General features: G+C 44.1%; 1 protein-coding gene across 1 annotated transcript in view; it reads right to left on the bottom strand.

The window, feature by feature from the left end:
* The window catches only part of LOC147701797 (sacsin-like), a 228,479-nt gene that overhangs the window by 79,276 nt on the left and 130,661 nt on the right, over positions 1–18,542 (bottom strand). The window contains exons 5-6 of the mRNA XM_086930423.1: positions 9,829–9,975; positions 1,869–3,288 (exon numbers count right to left, since the gene is read on the bottom strand). Coding sequence (XP_086786549.1) covers positions 1,869–3,288; positions 9,829–9,975 — 1,567 coding nt within the window. The remainder of the gene's footprint in view (positions 1–1,868; positions 3,289–9,828; positions 9,976–18,542) is intronic.

Raw genomic sequence — 18,542 nt, forward strand, 5'->3', positions numbered from 1 at the left:
TGGCTGAAAGGATAGCAAGGCTACTCCCACCTTCCCCTGTAGAAGAGGCCCTACTCCCTTAATCAATATCCAGCACCTATTTGAACTTAGGAGTAAAGGGAGTAAGAGATGAGAGAGAAAGAGACAGCAAGGCCTTCGGTTCCAGCAGGATGGTTGCTAGATCTGGGGTCTCTGAGATACAGAATGGCACAGCATTGCAGAGGCGTATCATGGCTTACTGTCAAAAAGGAAAAACAAGGGACAATGAGCTTTGAGTAACTGTACAGAACGCTATAACCGGTAAGTGTATTATCAGAAGTGTGAGCAGCTTGCCGGGCCTCAGAAACAGCAGCACTGCAACTAGCCCCCTGGCAAACCAGGAAATACTGAAGACTAAATGTACACCTTTCTTTTGGAAAATAGAGTCCAAGTTGCCAAAGCAAAGAAAAGGGGGAAACACAGCAAGGTACAAAAGTAGTTTCCAAATTGTCAGACCTATTCCCAAGGGAAGTCAGGAAACAATATAGTCAAGGAGGATAAGTGCAGGGATGATGGAGGAGGAAAACGGATGGAACAAATATAGGGGAAAACAGCAAAATCAAGGGAACCGAGATAGGTTTGTGTACTAAAGCGTAAACAGAAAGAGTGGAAGCAACTGATACTGCCAGGCACACTCTTCAGCATCCGCTAACTAGTCACCTGCCCTCTCTGACCTGGAAGACAAGTCTCGGTCCTCAGGTGGCTGGAGGCACCGTGACTGAGACCTGAGCTTGGAAGTTATTGTCTTCTATAACTGTAGTCTCCACTACCCCATTCTCACTCTTCTCCACGTGCTCCACTTCCTGAATATTTTATGTGGTGTCTTAGGTCGAAACCTAGTATCTCCTATGTGTGTAGGAGAAGCTTGCACAGCTGCCGCCAATGTGGAAGGTGCCCTGGGAACACAAATGAGGCTTACACTACTGATGCCCAAGCCATTCCTGTTGGGCATATGTAGGGGTGGGTGGAGCATAAATTGCTGTGGCCTTGCTTTATCCATATCTGCCACCCGTCAAATGTATGCCATATTTACCATTTGCCAGCTGTGGGCCCATTGGCAAGATATGATCATCCTTCCCTTTGCTTCCAGCACTACCCCCCTTTGAGTCATGCAGTGCTACACTGTACCCCTACCCTTGCCTGTACATCCTTCCCTCTTTCATATTCTCCTTGTACTCTGACAGTACCACTGGCGTTAAAATGTGCATCAAGCACAGCATCAGTGCAAGCGTCAATAGTGCAATTAGGACAGGTGAACACATGATATGCTTCCTTACAGATGCATTAATAGCCATTAATAATGTACCATTGCAATCATTGCTGAGGGCTATAACAGCTAGTTAAATGCCATGAGACTGACGTATAGTCCAGAGCCTCAGGTGAAGGCCATTAGCCTTCGTGAGTGCCTTTAACAACCAGTATTGCCCGAAGCAGAAGGGCTAAGATACTATTAAAAATTCCACCAATTGAGGGTAGAATGTTCTAAATTAAAAAAGGAGAATATAAAAACAAACATTGGAATGTTGATTCAGGAGGTCTGTACCAGCCATTATGGCCCTTAGCCACTTCACTGTTGACAATGGAGTTTCCACATTCCAATGTTCTAATGCACTGTAATCAGTCATTTACTAAATGTGATGCTTTTTTGTGGTCGTTGCATCTGTGATCTACATTCCAGTGCAGCACCTCTTGCACTGGTCTGATTTCGTTGGTCGCTAGTGTGTCAGTGTAGACAATCCAGCAGTGCAGACACAACCTATTACAGAGCATTACTACCATATGTATTAGTCAATACCAACTGGGACACGTGCCGTAGGTAAAAGGTGCATTTAAAACCTACAGCCACTTACCTTTGGAATCTGGAGCTCTCGATCAAAGCAAGGCTGTCCTGATCGGTGTCCTGAAACCTGGTGAAGGTTCCATCAGAGAGAGGCAAGAGTTGGAGCCCCAGCATGTCCCTATATTGTTCATCACTGATGACATACTCCAGGAGGAGCAGCTTTTGATTGTAGTGCAGTCTATTTGAAAGGTCTTGCTTCAAGATTTTTCGAATGAACGAAGGGGTGGCAATTTTCACATTTTCAGCAGCCAAACGAATAGCCCCAATAACATGTGGAGGGACTTTGACAAGAGGCTCCCCGACACAGACCAGGAGTTCTTCTAAGGCATTGAGTATGTTTGAGTCTTCTATGATTGGGAGAAAGATGGCAGCAGATGGTGTCATCCACTGTGTATGGTCTGCTATGAGATACAACACCTCCATATTTAGCAGTTCCTTAGCAATCCTTTCAGTTAGCCGGTGCCACCTCTCTTTGTGTTGAGTCTGACTTGGGGCTGGCCAGATGCCATAGGCTAAAGCAGCCGGGCCACCTTGGGACCTTACAAATGACACAACTGCCTGCACTGCTTGACAGTAGACCAGAGGTAAGACCTTCTCCACCAACAGATGATTCCACTGGGCAGAGTCATTCTGTTGATCTGCCTCCACCCACTTGATGCTCCGTCTGTCATCAGTCAGGTCAAAACTTGCATTGATATGGACAGGGAGCTGAGTCTTGTTTTCTTCTCTATCTGGAAGTGGCAAGAAGCAGCATAGGCGTCCTTCAGGGAAAGTGCTGTCTGCATGTTCTAATGAATAAGCAATACTAATGGTGGGAATGTTGTTCAAACTATTGGCAAGATCTTCCAAGTCTTGAAAGCTCCCCTTTTTGATTGTGCCACCCACCACAAGCCATCTGCACACCTCGTCCGTTCTACCCTGGCTTTTCAGAGATGTGACCTTCACCTTCAAGGAACTGAGGAGCTTTGACGAAGAAGCATCAATGCTACGAAGTTTTTTGTTGTCCTCAGAAGTGACGCTAGCAGTCATCAGGTCTTTCACTGTGCCATCACGACCAATGCTCTTAAGTGCAACCTGAGTGATGTTCCTCAGAAAAAGAAGATTTATAGTGGCATCTTTTCTAAAGCATTCAAAGAGTTCATGTACCTTTTCTGAGCTGTAGAGATTGTTTGAGATCTTAGAGAAGCTTAGCCTCAGAGGAAAGCGGAACAGTGTTCCAGTGAAAAATCCAGACTCTATGATGGAGTCCCATTTACCACCACTGATGGCACTTACAGCTTTGCAGAAGGGAAGAAATTGATCTGTTAATGCTTTGATGTCAATCTGGTCTTCGTTGTCCTCCAAATTCCACTTGAAGCCTCCATCATCAAAGGCTGCCCACTGGGGGTCTAGCATACCAAGGTGTTTGCCACTCAGCACAGCAGGTATATCTGTGAATGTAAAGTTAGAGAAATTAGCATCTCAAATCAGAATCATACTATGGCAAAACCTTGTAGCAGCCAGGGTCACTTTGGATTAGGCTTAAGAAGGTTACTGTGCTGGCACAGGTAATAGGGGCAATGCAGAAACTATAGGATGCATTGATGTCTACAGGTCATTGTAGAACTCCATAGCAATTATGCCCAGTTTGGAGGAAATTTAAGCAGGCTATCGGACTGGGGTAGGTCATAGAGGCAAAGTAGAAACTGTGGGGCCAGATGCATGAAGGAACCGTTTTGAGATTCCCGAATTGTGAATCCTTGCGATTCGCAATTCGAGAAATCACAAAAAGGCATGCATGAAAATGTGCTGAACACTTTGGTGATTTCTATGGGATCGCAAGTGACCTACCTCATGAATATTAATTAGGTAGGTCGCAATTTGTGGCCTCCTAGGAATCGCAAAAATTACAGGGATGGTGGCCTGCTGGGGTCAGCATGCCTGTGATTGCTTTTAAATTAAGCAATTTTTTTCGACATGCAGTCCATTTTTCTTAAAGGAAAACGGGATGTGTTTCAAAAACAAAAATGAAAAGTTTTCTTTTCATTTTTTAGATCGATCCTACAGTGCTCTGTTGTCTTTACTTTCTGGGGTCAGACTCCTCCCAATCTTTGGATTGGCTGTTGTCAGAGTCATTCAAACAGGATGGCCTGCAAATGGCTAATGGTTGGCGCATACCCAACCTCTTTTCACAAGTTAACTCCCATGGAGTATTGCCACGTGAATCAGCAGGGACCTGCACTCTGGTTTTCTTTTGTTTGAATTAGATTATGCTTGTCTCTCTGTGCTGTCTTTGCCCACCCCCACCAATGCTCCTTATCTCCCTGTCCTGTCTCCCTGTCCCGTCTTTGCCCGCCCACACCACTCCTCCGAGATTGCTGTTTTTTTGGTTGGTCTAATTGAATATAGCTGGGCATGGGGAGATTAAATAATTTGCCAGGATTCACAGAATGTTGAGCCAATGCCAAGGCTCGAACACGAATCCCTCCACTCTCCAATCAGCCGTTCTGATTGCTGTGCCACCCACTAATTTTCTAAATAGAGCAAGCACTTTTTCAGATGCTCATGTTTAGTCATTTCTGTCTCAGTGCAGCACCCGTTTCACGAGCGCTATGCTTTATGTACTTGTTTAACCTTCCATTGAACTGACACTGATCCACAAGGGGTGGATGAGCTATAATCATTGTAAGACAAACACTCCAAATGTATTCGCAAACAACAACAGCCAGAATGACTTCTGTAGACGGATGGACGCCGCCCTCCTGCAAAGGAAATTGTTTCTTTTTTGGAACGCCCATGACTTCGTGGTTTCCAGTGATTGTTTACATATATTTTGTCAAGAAGACAGCCTTCTGTCCTCCTAGGGGGAGTTGTGAATGACTCTAAAGGAGGGGAAGAAAAAGGTCTGCCATTGGAAGAGGTGTTACCGCTCCCTCGCAGGAAGGCCAAAAGGCGAGCTTCAAAAGGGATACCTCCTGTGAAGGACAAATGCTCTTTTGTTCTGGTAGACAGGTTTACATTGGGGACAGAGAGGGGGAAACCGTGGCCAAACCAGTTTTCCGGTGGGTGTGTAGCCCTCAGGTACGTACTCTTCTAGGATGGGCTACCAAGCTCCACACACCAAGAGAAGGTTTCTGCCATTTAGGGAGTAGGCAGAATATTGCATTATGGGATAGCTAGATGCAATACTTTGCAGAAAGTCATCATCCGGACTGTAGGGGACTTTGTAGTCCACTGGCTAGTAGTCACTGCATCCCAAAGGGTAAAGTTTGCACATAAAAGTGGCAACCCTGACACCCAGATCTTAGATCATGTCTGCACTAGTCAGAGGACCGAAGAAGGACTGACCTGTGGTCTCCTGGACCTAGCAAAGAGAGGTTGCACCAAGACTGGACTGTATCTGCTGATCCTTGGCTAGCAAAGAGAGGACTGTGCATGTGGTGCCCTGCTCAAGGAAAAGTAATCCTCGAGCCCCTGACAGAAAGTGCAACTCCAAGAGTCAGTTGATTGACTGCCTGTTACAGCTACAGGGCCACGAAAACTGAAGAAGCCACCCTGATGAGTAGGTAACTGCTATTGCTGGCCTTCGGCGTTAATTGCCAAAGCACAGCCTAGAAGACGGAGTCCTGCCCTTCAACGGTTGCACCTGGGTCTGCAAGACTCATCTGAGTCATCCAACTCAGACTGCTGGAGATGTCGGAGTGCACTTTGGTCACCCAAGATGCACACCAGCCTTAGTTAAAGCGAGCCGCTGTTTTCGCTGTAACCGTAAACCAGTAGGCCAATGGTAACTGTTTTTTGGCTGAACTTTAACCGAACTTCGAAAAACATCAGCCTCTGTGATCAAAGTCACCCCACCATGTTCGTGGACTGAGTGTTGGTCCCACGAAGACCCCCGTCATCGTATCAGCTAAGATTTTGCAAACAAGCCTGACTGGACCTAAGACGGGTTTGTGAGCTTATTGCATGGTGAGGTCCCCTAACTACGCCATATAATAAACTGCTTTCCTGACAGAGAGAATTGGACCTTTTTTTTTAATGCTATGTTGAATTTCAGATTGTGTTTTGGGTTGCAGAGAAGGTGAGCCAGTTGTTATGTCTCCACCAAGAGCAGTAGAGTCATTTATTTATGCTTGTTAAATGTAATTATCAGTTACTTTGTAATATGACTGTTATATTTTGACTTAAGTGATTTGTAATAACCTGAGGTAATCATGGTCTTTTTTATAGGGTAATATGATCTTAAATGATCTATTTGTTAATGAGATGGATGATTTTAAATTATCTATGTATGTTTAACAATGACTGATAAAGAAGTGATGCAAAGGAAATGGGACTAATGTGTTCCAACTGAGTGCCTTCTTTGTTATGGACCTCAAACATGTATCCACTCCATTGCATTTCAAAGGAATTTTCATATTGGTTCAAGAGAAAAAATGTTTTGCTGCCAAATACAATAAAGGACATCACACCTATAAATATCCTGCAAAAATCCACTTTACAATACATTTGCAAGTTAGAATAAGTGCAAAATTATAAAAACACATACAGAAATTTGAAAGCTATAACCTAAAAAAAATGATGAGCCACAAAGCACAGAAATGGGATTAAAAATGAGCACTATTTGTTGGATCTGCTATTGACGGTTGCTGTTAAGGTGATCCTTATGGAATGGAAGTCTTTTTCTTAGGTATCGTATCATACACGGTGGGCATGGGTCTCTTTTTTAAGAAGTGCACATACTTCTGTTAATGTGGCTCATCTCTCCCCCGCTATTTCTAGTAATGTATGGAGAACCTTAGACATGTATATGGATTTGGTCTCAAAGGGTTTGGTTGACCAGTATCCCTTTGTATCGTCTACCTGAAGGCTGTCTGTTCTTGTTGTGTTTACGTAGCGCCACAGTAGATCCTTTCCTTTCTTTTCCTTTCCTCTCTTTCTTCTTCTTCTTCTTGTTTCTCTCTTTCCCCTTCTTTCTGGCTCCTGTTTCACTCTCCTCTTATGTTCCCTACTCTTATGATAATGATAAATTTTGAAATCTATATGGTTCATTAACGTGACTGTTATTTTTACTCCGGATTTGGTCTGATACTATTTAAGTTAATCTATCTATTATTGGATCGATTACTGTAATGAACTCATGTATTTCTTTTCCTATATTAATTCCATCATGTATTGTATCTTAACTTTTTTTTACCCTTTTAAATCTTTAATAAACTTATTGAACTAGAAAAATGAATACCATTGAGTTGGATCAAAATAAACATCTGTTTTTCAGCGCTAAGATACCCTTCTGTATGATCATGTCATGTTATAATAATATACTTGTACACCTATCTAGAAGGATCTGCTCCACTTAAAACCACAAAAAATAGAACAAAACCAATCACTAGCACTCATCAGAGTTATAGAAGCTACAGTTAAGTGTGAGGAAAGCAAAGAGAATTTGGTGGACAGATATTGATGACAATGTCTTAACTATTCCGAAAGAAAAATGAAAACATTAGAAGAAGACCCCTTACAGAATCAAAAAAGAATGCCTATCAGGCAAAAAGGAATTATTTAAGACTTTGGATTAAATAGCTTATTGTTTTCCTATAGGGAAAAATGTAGAGTCACCTACTGGGTGATATAACGTGACTCAAGATTGTTTTCAATAAAACAAATACCTAAAATTAGAGCTGCAGTTCCCTACTGTAAGATTTGATTCCGAATACGATCAAAGAGGGGTATATATGTTGGTGGCAAAGGCCCATACACCAACAACCACCCTCACTCATCCTACATTCCACAACACTTGTCGCCCCCTACAAAGCCTCAAGATCACTGCGCTCGGACGACGAGCATCTTGCCATCGTCCCTAAATTTAAGAAGGCTCGTACCGGCGGCCGTCGCTTCTCGGTCAAAGCCTCTTCAGGGTGGAACGCACTGCCTCGCCACTTGCGTCTGGAACCCTCCCACGCCCTCTTCCGGAAAAAACTAAAGACTTTCTTATTCCCTAAATAGTCTTCCGGTCCCCCCCTCCTCTTGGATATCGCAATTCCATAGCGCGGGGATGCCTCCGGGTCACCAGGCGCTTTATAAATTTATAAATAAATAAATAAATAAATAAATAAACATCATTACACACCAACATTCCACACCAAACTCACACTGGCTGAGCAGCAAGTGTAACAGAAACCTTTTGTTTATAAGATATTTCTATTGAGTAAACTATAAAATTATTAACATCCCTCAATTCTCCATCCTGCTCAGAAGACCCTTGCCGTATGTATCAAGTTAGTAAAAAAGGCAGTGAGGCTTTTGTGCTATTCATCAGAGATAGTACATGTAGCTGATTTAAATCTGGTGTCATTCCAGAGGTGACCAAGTTGGCTTTGGTGACTCTTTTGATATAAAATAAGCTCTTCGATCTAAACAACCTATTGTCCTATTTCCAATATCTTGTGAGTGTTGAAGGGGTGTAATGTCAGAATATTGTAATAAAAATATTATGCGACATACATATTGTGTCATAAATATTATGTAAAAAAATATCACCCCATTGGACTATAAATAATATAAGATCACATGCAATAGGACAATATTCTGTAAACGATATTTAGAACACAATATGCATGCCAAACAATATTTCAGACTACAGTTTTCTGACATATAGCTTTTGAAATAGTGGCCAGCAACTGTTACCATGCAAATGTGGGGTTGTGTATGGAAACCAACAATAGTTGGGGTGCCAGACAGTCAGGTTTCTGCCCAGTTAGGGGTATGCAGTCTGCATTGCTGGATGTCCAAATTAGCATTTTGAGGATTATGAATAATAAGTACCATGTTTTTCTCTTGCTACTCGATTTGTTTGCAGGGTACAATACCTTTATCATGGCATCTTGTACCAAAGGAGTAGCCAAATCCTAGTGTGTCATACATGGCATGCAAAGTCTAAAGAATGTTCTCCTAATTTCAGGGTCTGGTTGATTGATGTTGGAGAGAAAGCAGACATCCTACTGTCGGAGTATGATATACCACAAGTGTCTTGCTTTTCATCACTGTTATTTAATCTGCATTTCTAACCCCTTCACAATGTTCTGCGAGACAATGGAATAGAGTTTCAAAGCTACACTCATGACAACTCTGTCCCATCGCTCCCATTAATTGAGTAGCAGAGGTGTTTCTGTAGATCCAACTGGACTGGCCAACACTAATTGGTTTAGTCTAAAACTAGCAAAAAGAGGATATATACTTGCTGGAACAGACTTTTTGTAGCCAAAGGGAGGAAGTGTAACACAAAATGAAACTGAGAAATCCCAGTTAATGACCAGTAAAACATTGGGGTTAAAGTTTGATTGTATGGTGGATACATATGTGAATAACAACACCTCCTCTTCAAAGTTCCAACTTAAAATATTAAGGAAGATGTGGAGTGCAGTTTTGCGGAATAAAATCTGCCTCATTTGGAGTTGGGAAATATGTGATCTGTGGCCAGTTCGCCGATCTGCCTAGCAGATATCTCTAAGTATAGCAGGCAGTCCTCCATCCAAAGACCAGTGGAAATGCCCCCCCCCCCCGCACCCCCGAAACGCCTGACTGGATGGCTCCGCACCAGAGTCTGAGTCCTCTGGTTCCTTGTGTCTGAGCAACGCTCCCATTTACTTGGCCCAACAATTCTAACTTTATATTCCATCCAGAAGGCTGAGATCTTCCTAGCTCAAAGCAACTGTAATTACTCAAAAGTTGTGAGAAACAAGCAGGTGGAGGAGCATTCCCAGCGATATCAGTTAAAATGAGCTACCTGAGAACCCTAGAAGGGCTGAAGGGCTGATGCATTCAGAAAGGACTTATAAACTTTAGAAAAATCTTTGACTACTTAGGCAGTCCAGCGGTCAGGTGTCATTTGTTGACTGTTTAGAGCTCTACAGGATTACAAAATGACTGGCCGATTGATGGGGGCCCATCCAGGTTATGATTGACCAGGGAAGCATAGTAAAATGCCTTACCTGTAATATGGTAGACTGAGCTGAACCCCAGGCCAAATCGCCCCACTGTGTTAGGGTCCTTGAGTTTAAGACTTTTCCCTGTGTTCTGGATGCCCTCCCAGTCACCGTCTGAGAAGGTGGCGTTGTTATAGGCCAACAAAGCAGGACCTAGAGTAGATAAAAAGAGAAAATAAATAAAGGAACCACCAAATTCTCCTTTCACAACTTATGCCCTAAAGATAATGATTATTGAGACATAATCATTTGTTGACCCACGATTTTCACTGAGGCATGCTGCCTGAAATCAGGGGAATTCATGCAGTCTTAACATAATCTCTGAATTTAGGGTGTATTTATGTATCAATGTCTACGTAAGCTTAGAACATATTGCATCATGATCAATGCAAGACGACATGGTGCACAGCGCGTGACTATGGAGCACATCTAGACAACCGTTTGTAAGTCGATTGTAAGTCAGGTGGAACGAAATTGTTACAGAAACATATCTCTCCCTCGTTCAGAGTGGGTAGGGTTTTCACACCGGTTTTTTCCTTGGTGGGGCAGAACCAGACCTGATTTTTACGGCTGACAATTCTAGCTGGAAAAATCGCATGAGGCTTCGGCTGCAGCAGGAGCCTAGCTTCATTCCCCATTCCTTCATTTAACAAGAAGGAGCACTCCCCCGTCCACAAAAAACACGGGGCATATGTGAAGACATCTAACATGGGCTTCGATTGGAATTCCACAGAGCATATTATCAAGCCCATTATCGCCGCTTTATCGGCCGTTTTCGGCCGATAAAGCGGCGATAATTTTAGCGCACAGGCTTGATAATATGCCCCACACATTCCACTTCCTACCCATACTCCTCCCCTTACCCCCCAACCTACCAGTCTCTATAGACATTTCCCACCTGCTTTAAATAGGTGGAATATATGTGTTAAAACACATGGAATTTGGAATTCTGTGCGGTGTTATGACTGGAAAAGTTGGTCCCACATGGTAATTCCACATTCTATGTGGTTTTCCCTCACAATTACACAGTATTGGTGGGGACGTCATGACAGCTATAACATTCCAGCCTATTTTGCCGCTACCGCGGTACCTTGCCACTTGTAATAAGGACCCTTGTGTTCCGGAAGTATTGTGCCATCACAAAGATAGTTAGGATGCTTTGTGTGTGAATAATGTAGTGTGATCTGGTGATTGTGCAGCACCTTGGATCCAGGCATAGTGTCTATGCAACACCTAATTAAAGGGCAGGGCGTCTGCTTTGTAGAGAATATGCTTCCATAATTTTCGGCATTTACTGTAGATGCAATGTATTTGCTGAGCAACTTTTGCATACCCGGTATTCTGCCTTATGGAAGCAAATCTTCCAACAGTTGTACGAATGTCATTGTGAATTCACGCAGCTACAGACATCAGCTTTAGATGTACTAAGCCGCCCAAAGAATGTTTCAGGTGTGCAGTGGGTTATTACTGTAGCATCGCAAACAGTGACTAAGTAACAGTCGCAAATAGGCATTGCTGCACAAATTGTAGTGAATCACATCCAGGTCATTTGCAAGAAAACATTTAAACACGGTATTTTAAATTGTAATTGTGTAGTCTTGCACTGAGCGGAAACCAGATGCAAACACAATTGCAGCTGTGGACCACAATGGCGGCAGCACGGAGGCAGGGTTTATGTTGTTGATAAATGGCGTCCTCTGGTATCAGCTGAATATGCTGAGGGGAGTGACAGGAGCATGGGAGGGAGTGAGAAGAGGAGGAAAGGAGAAAGGATATTAGGGACCAAGATCAGGCATAGATTTTCAAAGATAGGCTTTCCCAGACATACTGTTTTTGATGTGATAAAACACGGTACCCAGCCAGCCCTTCTTGCTTCTTCACGTGCAGGCCTTACTTTCATTGCATTTCCTATCATTCATTCATTGCAAGCTATCAGAGCACTGTTGGCATAGCAGGACTGTCCTCACAAAGTGCCGCGCTGCATCTAGCGCTTTCCTGCTGACATGCTGTCCAAGCCCAGGAAACATTTGTGTTTTTCACTCACAGGAAGAGCAAGCTTGAGGATCATGGAAAGAGTTTTCCATGCAATTGCCTCAGTTCTAACTCTACTATCTACTAATGACGAAACTGTCATGCCTAGACAGTGGGCACTAGGACCCTGGGTCAGGAGTGTGGGAGGGGGGACACCGGACACCACTTCCGGTCAGGGGAGCAGGGCGGGACACTACAGGACCGAGAGGGCAAGGGGCAGGGCGCATCCAAATGCTGTAAGCGAGATCGACAAATAAACATACCTGATGAGCAAGCAACGGTCTCCTGTGATTCTTGGGGGCTCCACGATATGACAACTGGCGATGAAGGTAACGAGCACACGTGTGTCGAGTGCCCAGCTGATTGAAGGAGCAAGACCAGGAGCCCACCATGCGTTGTGTCGAGTGCCAAGCGACTGCAGCAGCGAGACCAGGAGCCCACCCTGGTTCGCGTGAACAAGAAAAGAAACGGCGCAGGAGCCCACCCCTACTGCAACTGACGAGAGGAAGAAGCATCTGGACTCGCCGATAAGACCCGACGAAAGTAGCCGAGTGAGCGCGAACATCCGAAAAAGCGCCCGAACTCTCGCGAGAGCGAGAGCCGCCATCTTGAAATCAGGCGGACTGGCCAATCAGTGCTAGAGAAGATCGGACGGACATTTTGAAACCAGGCAGCACTCGGATTGGCCCCGAAGTCTTGCGAGAGTCTCAACGGCCATCTTAAAGTCAGGCAAACCAACCTATCGGGGAGCTGAAAAAGACCGGCGGCCATTTTAAAGTCAGGCGGAATAAGAAAAGCCACGAAAGTACCGAGAGGAGCACTGAAGCAAGCACAAGGCAGTGCAAAGAAACAAAAAAATAACAGAATAAAAGAAGGAAAATAGATAAACACGAAGCACAAAGAGATGCAAATAAAGAAAACATTAAAATAGAAGACAATAGTGAAAAAGGAAGGAAAGAAAAGAGAAAGAACAAGTGCAGCCAAGAGCAAATCGAGAGAAGAAGGGCATTAAGTAAGAAATATCTGAAGACGCATCAAAGTAGAGCCGCAAACAAAGATGGCTGAACCAAGGAGCGAAAGGCAGAGCGCCCAATTTCGCAGACCTCTCCCATTCAACCTATCAAGAACCAGATGGGAGCAATGAATTAAGAGATTCGAGAGGTACATGTGAGCCTCAGATGTGACAGGCCAAAGAACTGGATCTGTTCCTAAATCTAGTGGGTGATGAAGTAGACAAGCTACTAGTAACACTACCAGAAGATGAGTCGTTGACATACAAAGGGCTAAAAAAATGCCCAACAAGCAAATTTGATCCACAGAGAAACATTGATTTTGAGCGATATACCTTCACAATAGCATTTCAACACATGGATGAATCGTTGGATGATTTTGCCACGCGACTGCAAAAACTAGTAACTCACTGCGAATTCCACAAGTACGACAACGAACAAGCGATTCGCCTGCGCATCATTGAAGGATGCCTTGACACAGATGTCCGTGCGAAAATCCTGAAGGAACCAACCTCACTGGAGAAGATCCTGTCACTGGCAAGGGCTGAGGCAAGAGCAACAGTGCAAGCGAAGCAAATGGAGCGAGGAAAGGAACGGCGAGTCGAACAGGCACACCACATGGTAGTGAACAACCGCACAAGCAGCTGGAAAAAAGGGCACAACGAACAGGCGACAAAGAAGCAACCTGAATCAACCTGCTACAGATGTGGACTTGAGTTTCCACACAGAGGCACATGCCCGGCAATGGGCCAAACATGCAGGAAATGCAATAAAAGCAACCATTCTGCCAGTGCATGCCTGGGACTGCAGTTCAGAAGTGAAAGAGGAAGACCGGAAAGACCACGGATGACGACGAGCAGACATGTCAGACATGTAGAAACAGCAAACAGAAGCTCCTCGATAGAGTCGGGAGAAGAAGAGGAAGAAGAAAAGGTAGAACGACTATACCTCATGTCCGACACTGCTGCCATGCCCACCGATGAAGGCAGGAGTCAAGAAAGCATCCACCTTGTGAACAAGAACAAAATAAAGAATACGGAGTCCGTGACCATAGAGGTGGGACCACACAAATCACGCTTCGTGCTAGACAGCGGAGCAACAAGCAATATCATGTGTGTGTCGGAATATGAGAAGATGGAAGTAAAGCCAGTGTTTATGCCGTCAAAAGTTGAGGTATTCACATGGGGGTCAAGAAAACCAGTGACGAACATGGGAAAATTCACAGAGAATCTGACATACAAAGGCCAAACCCTAAAGGAAGAAATTCACGTGTTGAAAGGTGACATTCCGGCACCGTGCCCATTGAGCAATGTCACAGCGCAGGTGATGGGCCTCCTCAAAATGACATACAACATGTCAGAGAAAAAAAGCATACTGAAAGAATATCCCAAACTCCTCCAGGGACTAGGGAAGTTAAAAGGTCGCCAAATAACACTGCACATCAATGAAGCAGTAAAACCAGTAGCTCAGCACCACCGGCAAGTGCCAATACACCTGCAACCGCAAGTAGAAGAAGAGATTGAAGTGCTGCTCAAGCAGGACATCAGAGAGCTAGCCGAGGGACCGACGCCATGGGTGTCATCAATAGTGGCAGTGCCGAAGAAGAACACGTACAAAATTCGCATCTGCGTCGACATGAGAATACCGAACACAGCAATCGAACGCGAAAGACATCCTGGACCTCACCTCGATGATATGATCAGTTGCCTAACAGGCACAAGACGTTTCTCCAAACTAGACCTGTGCAAAGGATATCATCAGCTAGAACTCTACCCTCAGTCCAGATATATCACGACGTTTTCCACGCACCTGGGTCTCTTCCCATATAAAATTCTGAGCTTTGGAATATCATCAGCTGCTGAAATATTCCAAGAAACAATATGGCAAGTAATCAGGCCAGTGAAAAACAGTCTGAACTACAGTGACGACATTCTGGTGTTCAGCAAGTCAGATGATGAACATGACAAGGCACTGCGAGATGTGTGTTCCGAACTAGAGCAGGCGGGGCTGGCGCTAAATGAGGACAAGTGCGAACTGGGGCAAGACAAACTGATGTTCTTTGGACACATCTTCTCCAAAAAAGGAATGCGACCAGACCGCAGCAAAGTGGACACGCTAGAGAAAGCAAACCACCCAAGCAACGTTGAAGAAGTGAGGTCATTTCTCGGCCTTGCTAGCTACTGCGAGAACTAACTAAACAAGGCCAGACCTTTGCATGGACAGAAGAATGCAGCAAAGCATTTGAAGCGATTAGGCGCGCAGTGACAGCAGTATATCACCTTGCATACTTTGATCTGTTGCTTTGTAACGAATTGACTGTGGACGCCAGCCCAGTGGGGTTGGGTGCAATACTAGCACAACACAGACCAGGGAAGGAATCACCATGTAGTAGCCTACGGAAGCAAGAGCCTGTCCGACATTGAAAGAGCATACTCCCAACAGGAGAAAGAGGATCTGGCAGTAGTATGGGCATGCAAACACTAAATGATGACATCCCCTGGCAGGCACTGAGCAGACAGTAGGTTGCCACTAAATGATCAGGCGGTGTAGTTCCGACATACAATGTAGTCCTTTCATAATGAGGGTTAGTCTCTAGAGTTAAATGGAGTCTCCTTCTATGTAAGACCATCTCAGGGTTTTGCCCCTCCCGGCATCTCAGAGTGCCTTTATGTTCTATTTAACAACTTACCCCAGCATCTACCTAGAGGTCTTTGTTGAGCCAATAGTGAACGTGAGGGAGGCCTTACTTTAGCATCACTTAGTGGGTGCTCCCTTGTTTACCTTCAGTTTTTCTCCATTCGAGTTTTTAATAATTTTATCCCTATGGAGTGAGCTTAGTTACGAGGCTCCTGTACATCACACACCATTCATGTACTGATCTGCATGCTGTCTGGGGACAGTCAGGTTTATTAGCGAGTGTTACTTGTCTACTGGTTAGCTCTAGTAGGAACCTCCACAGCCGTTTTGGCTGTTCGTTGAAATTTATCTACCAAGTCACTCTCCAAACTTGGGGTAGAATATGGGAAATTATGTTATGCTAAACAATATATAAAAATAGATACATTTGAAATTTGGAATTAAATGGGGTAGCGCCATAGGAGTCTTGAACCCTGGTCACGAAGTAGCATTTTCAGCATAAACTACATTTCCCATGGGGTTTTTTGACAGCGACCCTGATCGTCTGTGAAAGTCCTTCTACTAAGCCATACTCTTGACTTGGGGTAAAATAGGGGAATCCTGTAATGCCCAAATACAAAAAGATATACATTTGTATTTTTAACCAAAGTGGTTAGTGTTACAGGAGTCTTGAACCCTGGACGCGAAGCAGCATTCGCAAAGTAAACTACATTTCCCAACATTCTCTGACGTGTGAGAGAGCGCAGAACGGAACGACGTTTTTGACGCGGTCACGTGGGACGCCCGAGCCGGTTCACAACATTAAGAGCCTGGGCAAACACGGCGTACATGATCTACGCGGTGTTACGGGTCGTGGGTGATAAAAGCAGGACAAGCCTACAGAACGGTAAGGTGGGGGGCTCAAGGGGGTGAGCGCTTGTTGCGCAGGTAATAGCAAACATCCAACGAAGGCTAGATTATACTCGAGAGCAGGCTGTGACACATCTATCTACAGATGTATACGAGGTCTCTAAGATCTCGAAGATAACATCTCCCTCAATACTTATTTTTCAGATTGTGTTCTTTGGCGTCCTCTACACCGGACACCAGTACGAGTATGTAACTGATATAAACTCAGTAAGTGAACCGCCCAAGATATAACAACCAGAGTGGGGTGACTGTAATAGCAACAGCTGGAGACTGTGGTACTATTATGGCCCCTTGGCTATTTTAAGTGGAACTAGGTACTAGGTACAGGTGATTACGCGAATGCAGAGGGATGGTCAATTATAAGAGATTGGGTCTTCTATATTTTTTTGACTATATAGGGACAATTGATGAGTTTAACAGAAGTCCATGCATAATATGCATTTGGGGTCTTCTACTCAACACTAGACACATAATTTTAAAGGCTATAGACCATGTTGACACAATATAATTGAAAGATTGAGTAGGTGGATTCTAACAAGGGGTTTAAACCCCCCCTCTCTTCTCTCTCTCTTTGCCATAGCGAATGTTCTCCCGCATTTGAGGGGACACTCTCTACATATATTACAGGAGTGGTACGGATTAATTGGACCTACCTCCCTGTTGGGGTAATTTTTCTCCAAAATACGGGGGAACCCTGAGTGACACCGAATGCGATTGTCCTGAAGAAGACCGGAGTGACCTTTCAGGCGCAACAAGAGCGGTCGAAACATGTTGACTCTGGCAGTGGTAGGAGGGAAGCCTTGAGGTTCCTAAATTATCTCCTAAAGGCGCTTTCCCATCCTTTTTTCACTTATTTTTAATCCTGGTAAAGGTGTCAAGAAAAGTTTAATAAAGGTTGCATTCTGGTTGACACCTTTAATCAGTTTTAAATCACTCCTCATACTGCACTTTTTTGTCACACTTTTCGGTTGATATCACTTGGTGTTTGCACTATTTTCACCAATTTATGTGTTAAGTGTTGTTTGTGTTCAGTTGTTTTGATTATATGTTGTGTTAAGAGAAATGTATTACTTTTTCCCCCTCCCTTATGCTAGGGCGTATTGTAAGCAGGCCCAATGATGAAGCATGTCACATACTTTGGTATGTGAGTGAGGGCAGTTTTCTCAAATAGAGTGATTCGCCCTATTGGGGCTTTCTCTGTTTGTTGTATTTGTACGTATTGTTTTGTTATTTACTCTACCCACCCCTCTTGTGTGTACAATTAAGGTCTTCGGGGGTTCGGGGTGGCAGAGTCTAAACGTATCTGACCCTCGTCCCTCTTTTGTGATTGAATCATGCAAACACTATCACATGTTCATATACAGGAAACCGTTCACAATAATTAAAGATCACCAGGCACTGATAACGATCTATGGAAATCCCAATGCAAAAATACTGCCCCGAATAGAGAGGTGGGGAATACGAATAATGGACTACAATTTCAAGATCATACATAAACCAGGAAAGGAACACAACCCGGCAGACTACATGTCAAGACATACTCTGCCACATGCAGTTGAGGCAACCTCAATGGTGGAAGAATACCTAAACTTCATACTGAAGCACAACACTCCGGCATCAATAACGATGGAAGAACTGGAGAAATAAACGGAACGAGACCCCACAATGCAGGCAATCCAGAAGGTGACAAGACAACAGAGGTGGAGGCATGTCAATAACAACAACATCTTGGAAGAAGGAGTAATAAAAGAGAAACTGCTGGCATTCAAGAAGATCCACGAAGAGCTCTCAGAGACCAAAAATGGCATAATTTGTAATTTGTAATTTGTAACTGTGTTTTGTATCGCGCCAACTCACCGACCGGTCTCAAAGCGCTACTGACCAAGAACAGCAACAAAGATGGAATAAGAGTATAGAGGTGTCTGATCTGGTAGCCAACTATTGAGATGGGAATGCGTCTTTGAAGAGTAAGGTTTTCAGGGACTTCCTAAAATGGAGAAGATTAGGTTCTCTGCGAAGCGCCTCCGGTAACTTATTCCAGATGGTAGGAGCCTGAACTGAAAAAGATCTGCCTCCTTTTGTTGTTAACTTGAAACGTGGACAGGATAGCAGAAAAGATCCGGACGATCGCAG

The sequence above is a fragment of the Lissotriton vulgaris genome, chromosome 7, assembly GCF_964263255.1.
Source record: "Lissotriton vulgaris chromosome 7, aLisVul1.2, whole genome shotgun sequence".
Taxonomy (NCBI): domain Eukaryota; kingdom Metazoa; phylum Chordata; class Amphibia; order Caudata; family Salamandridae; genus Lissotriton; species Lissotriton vulgaris.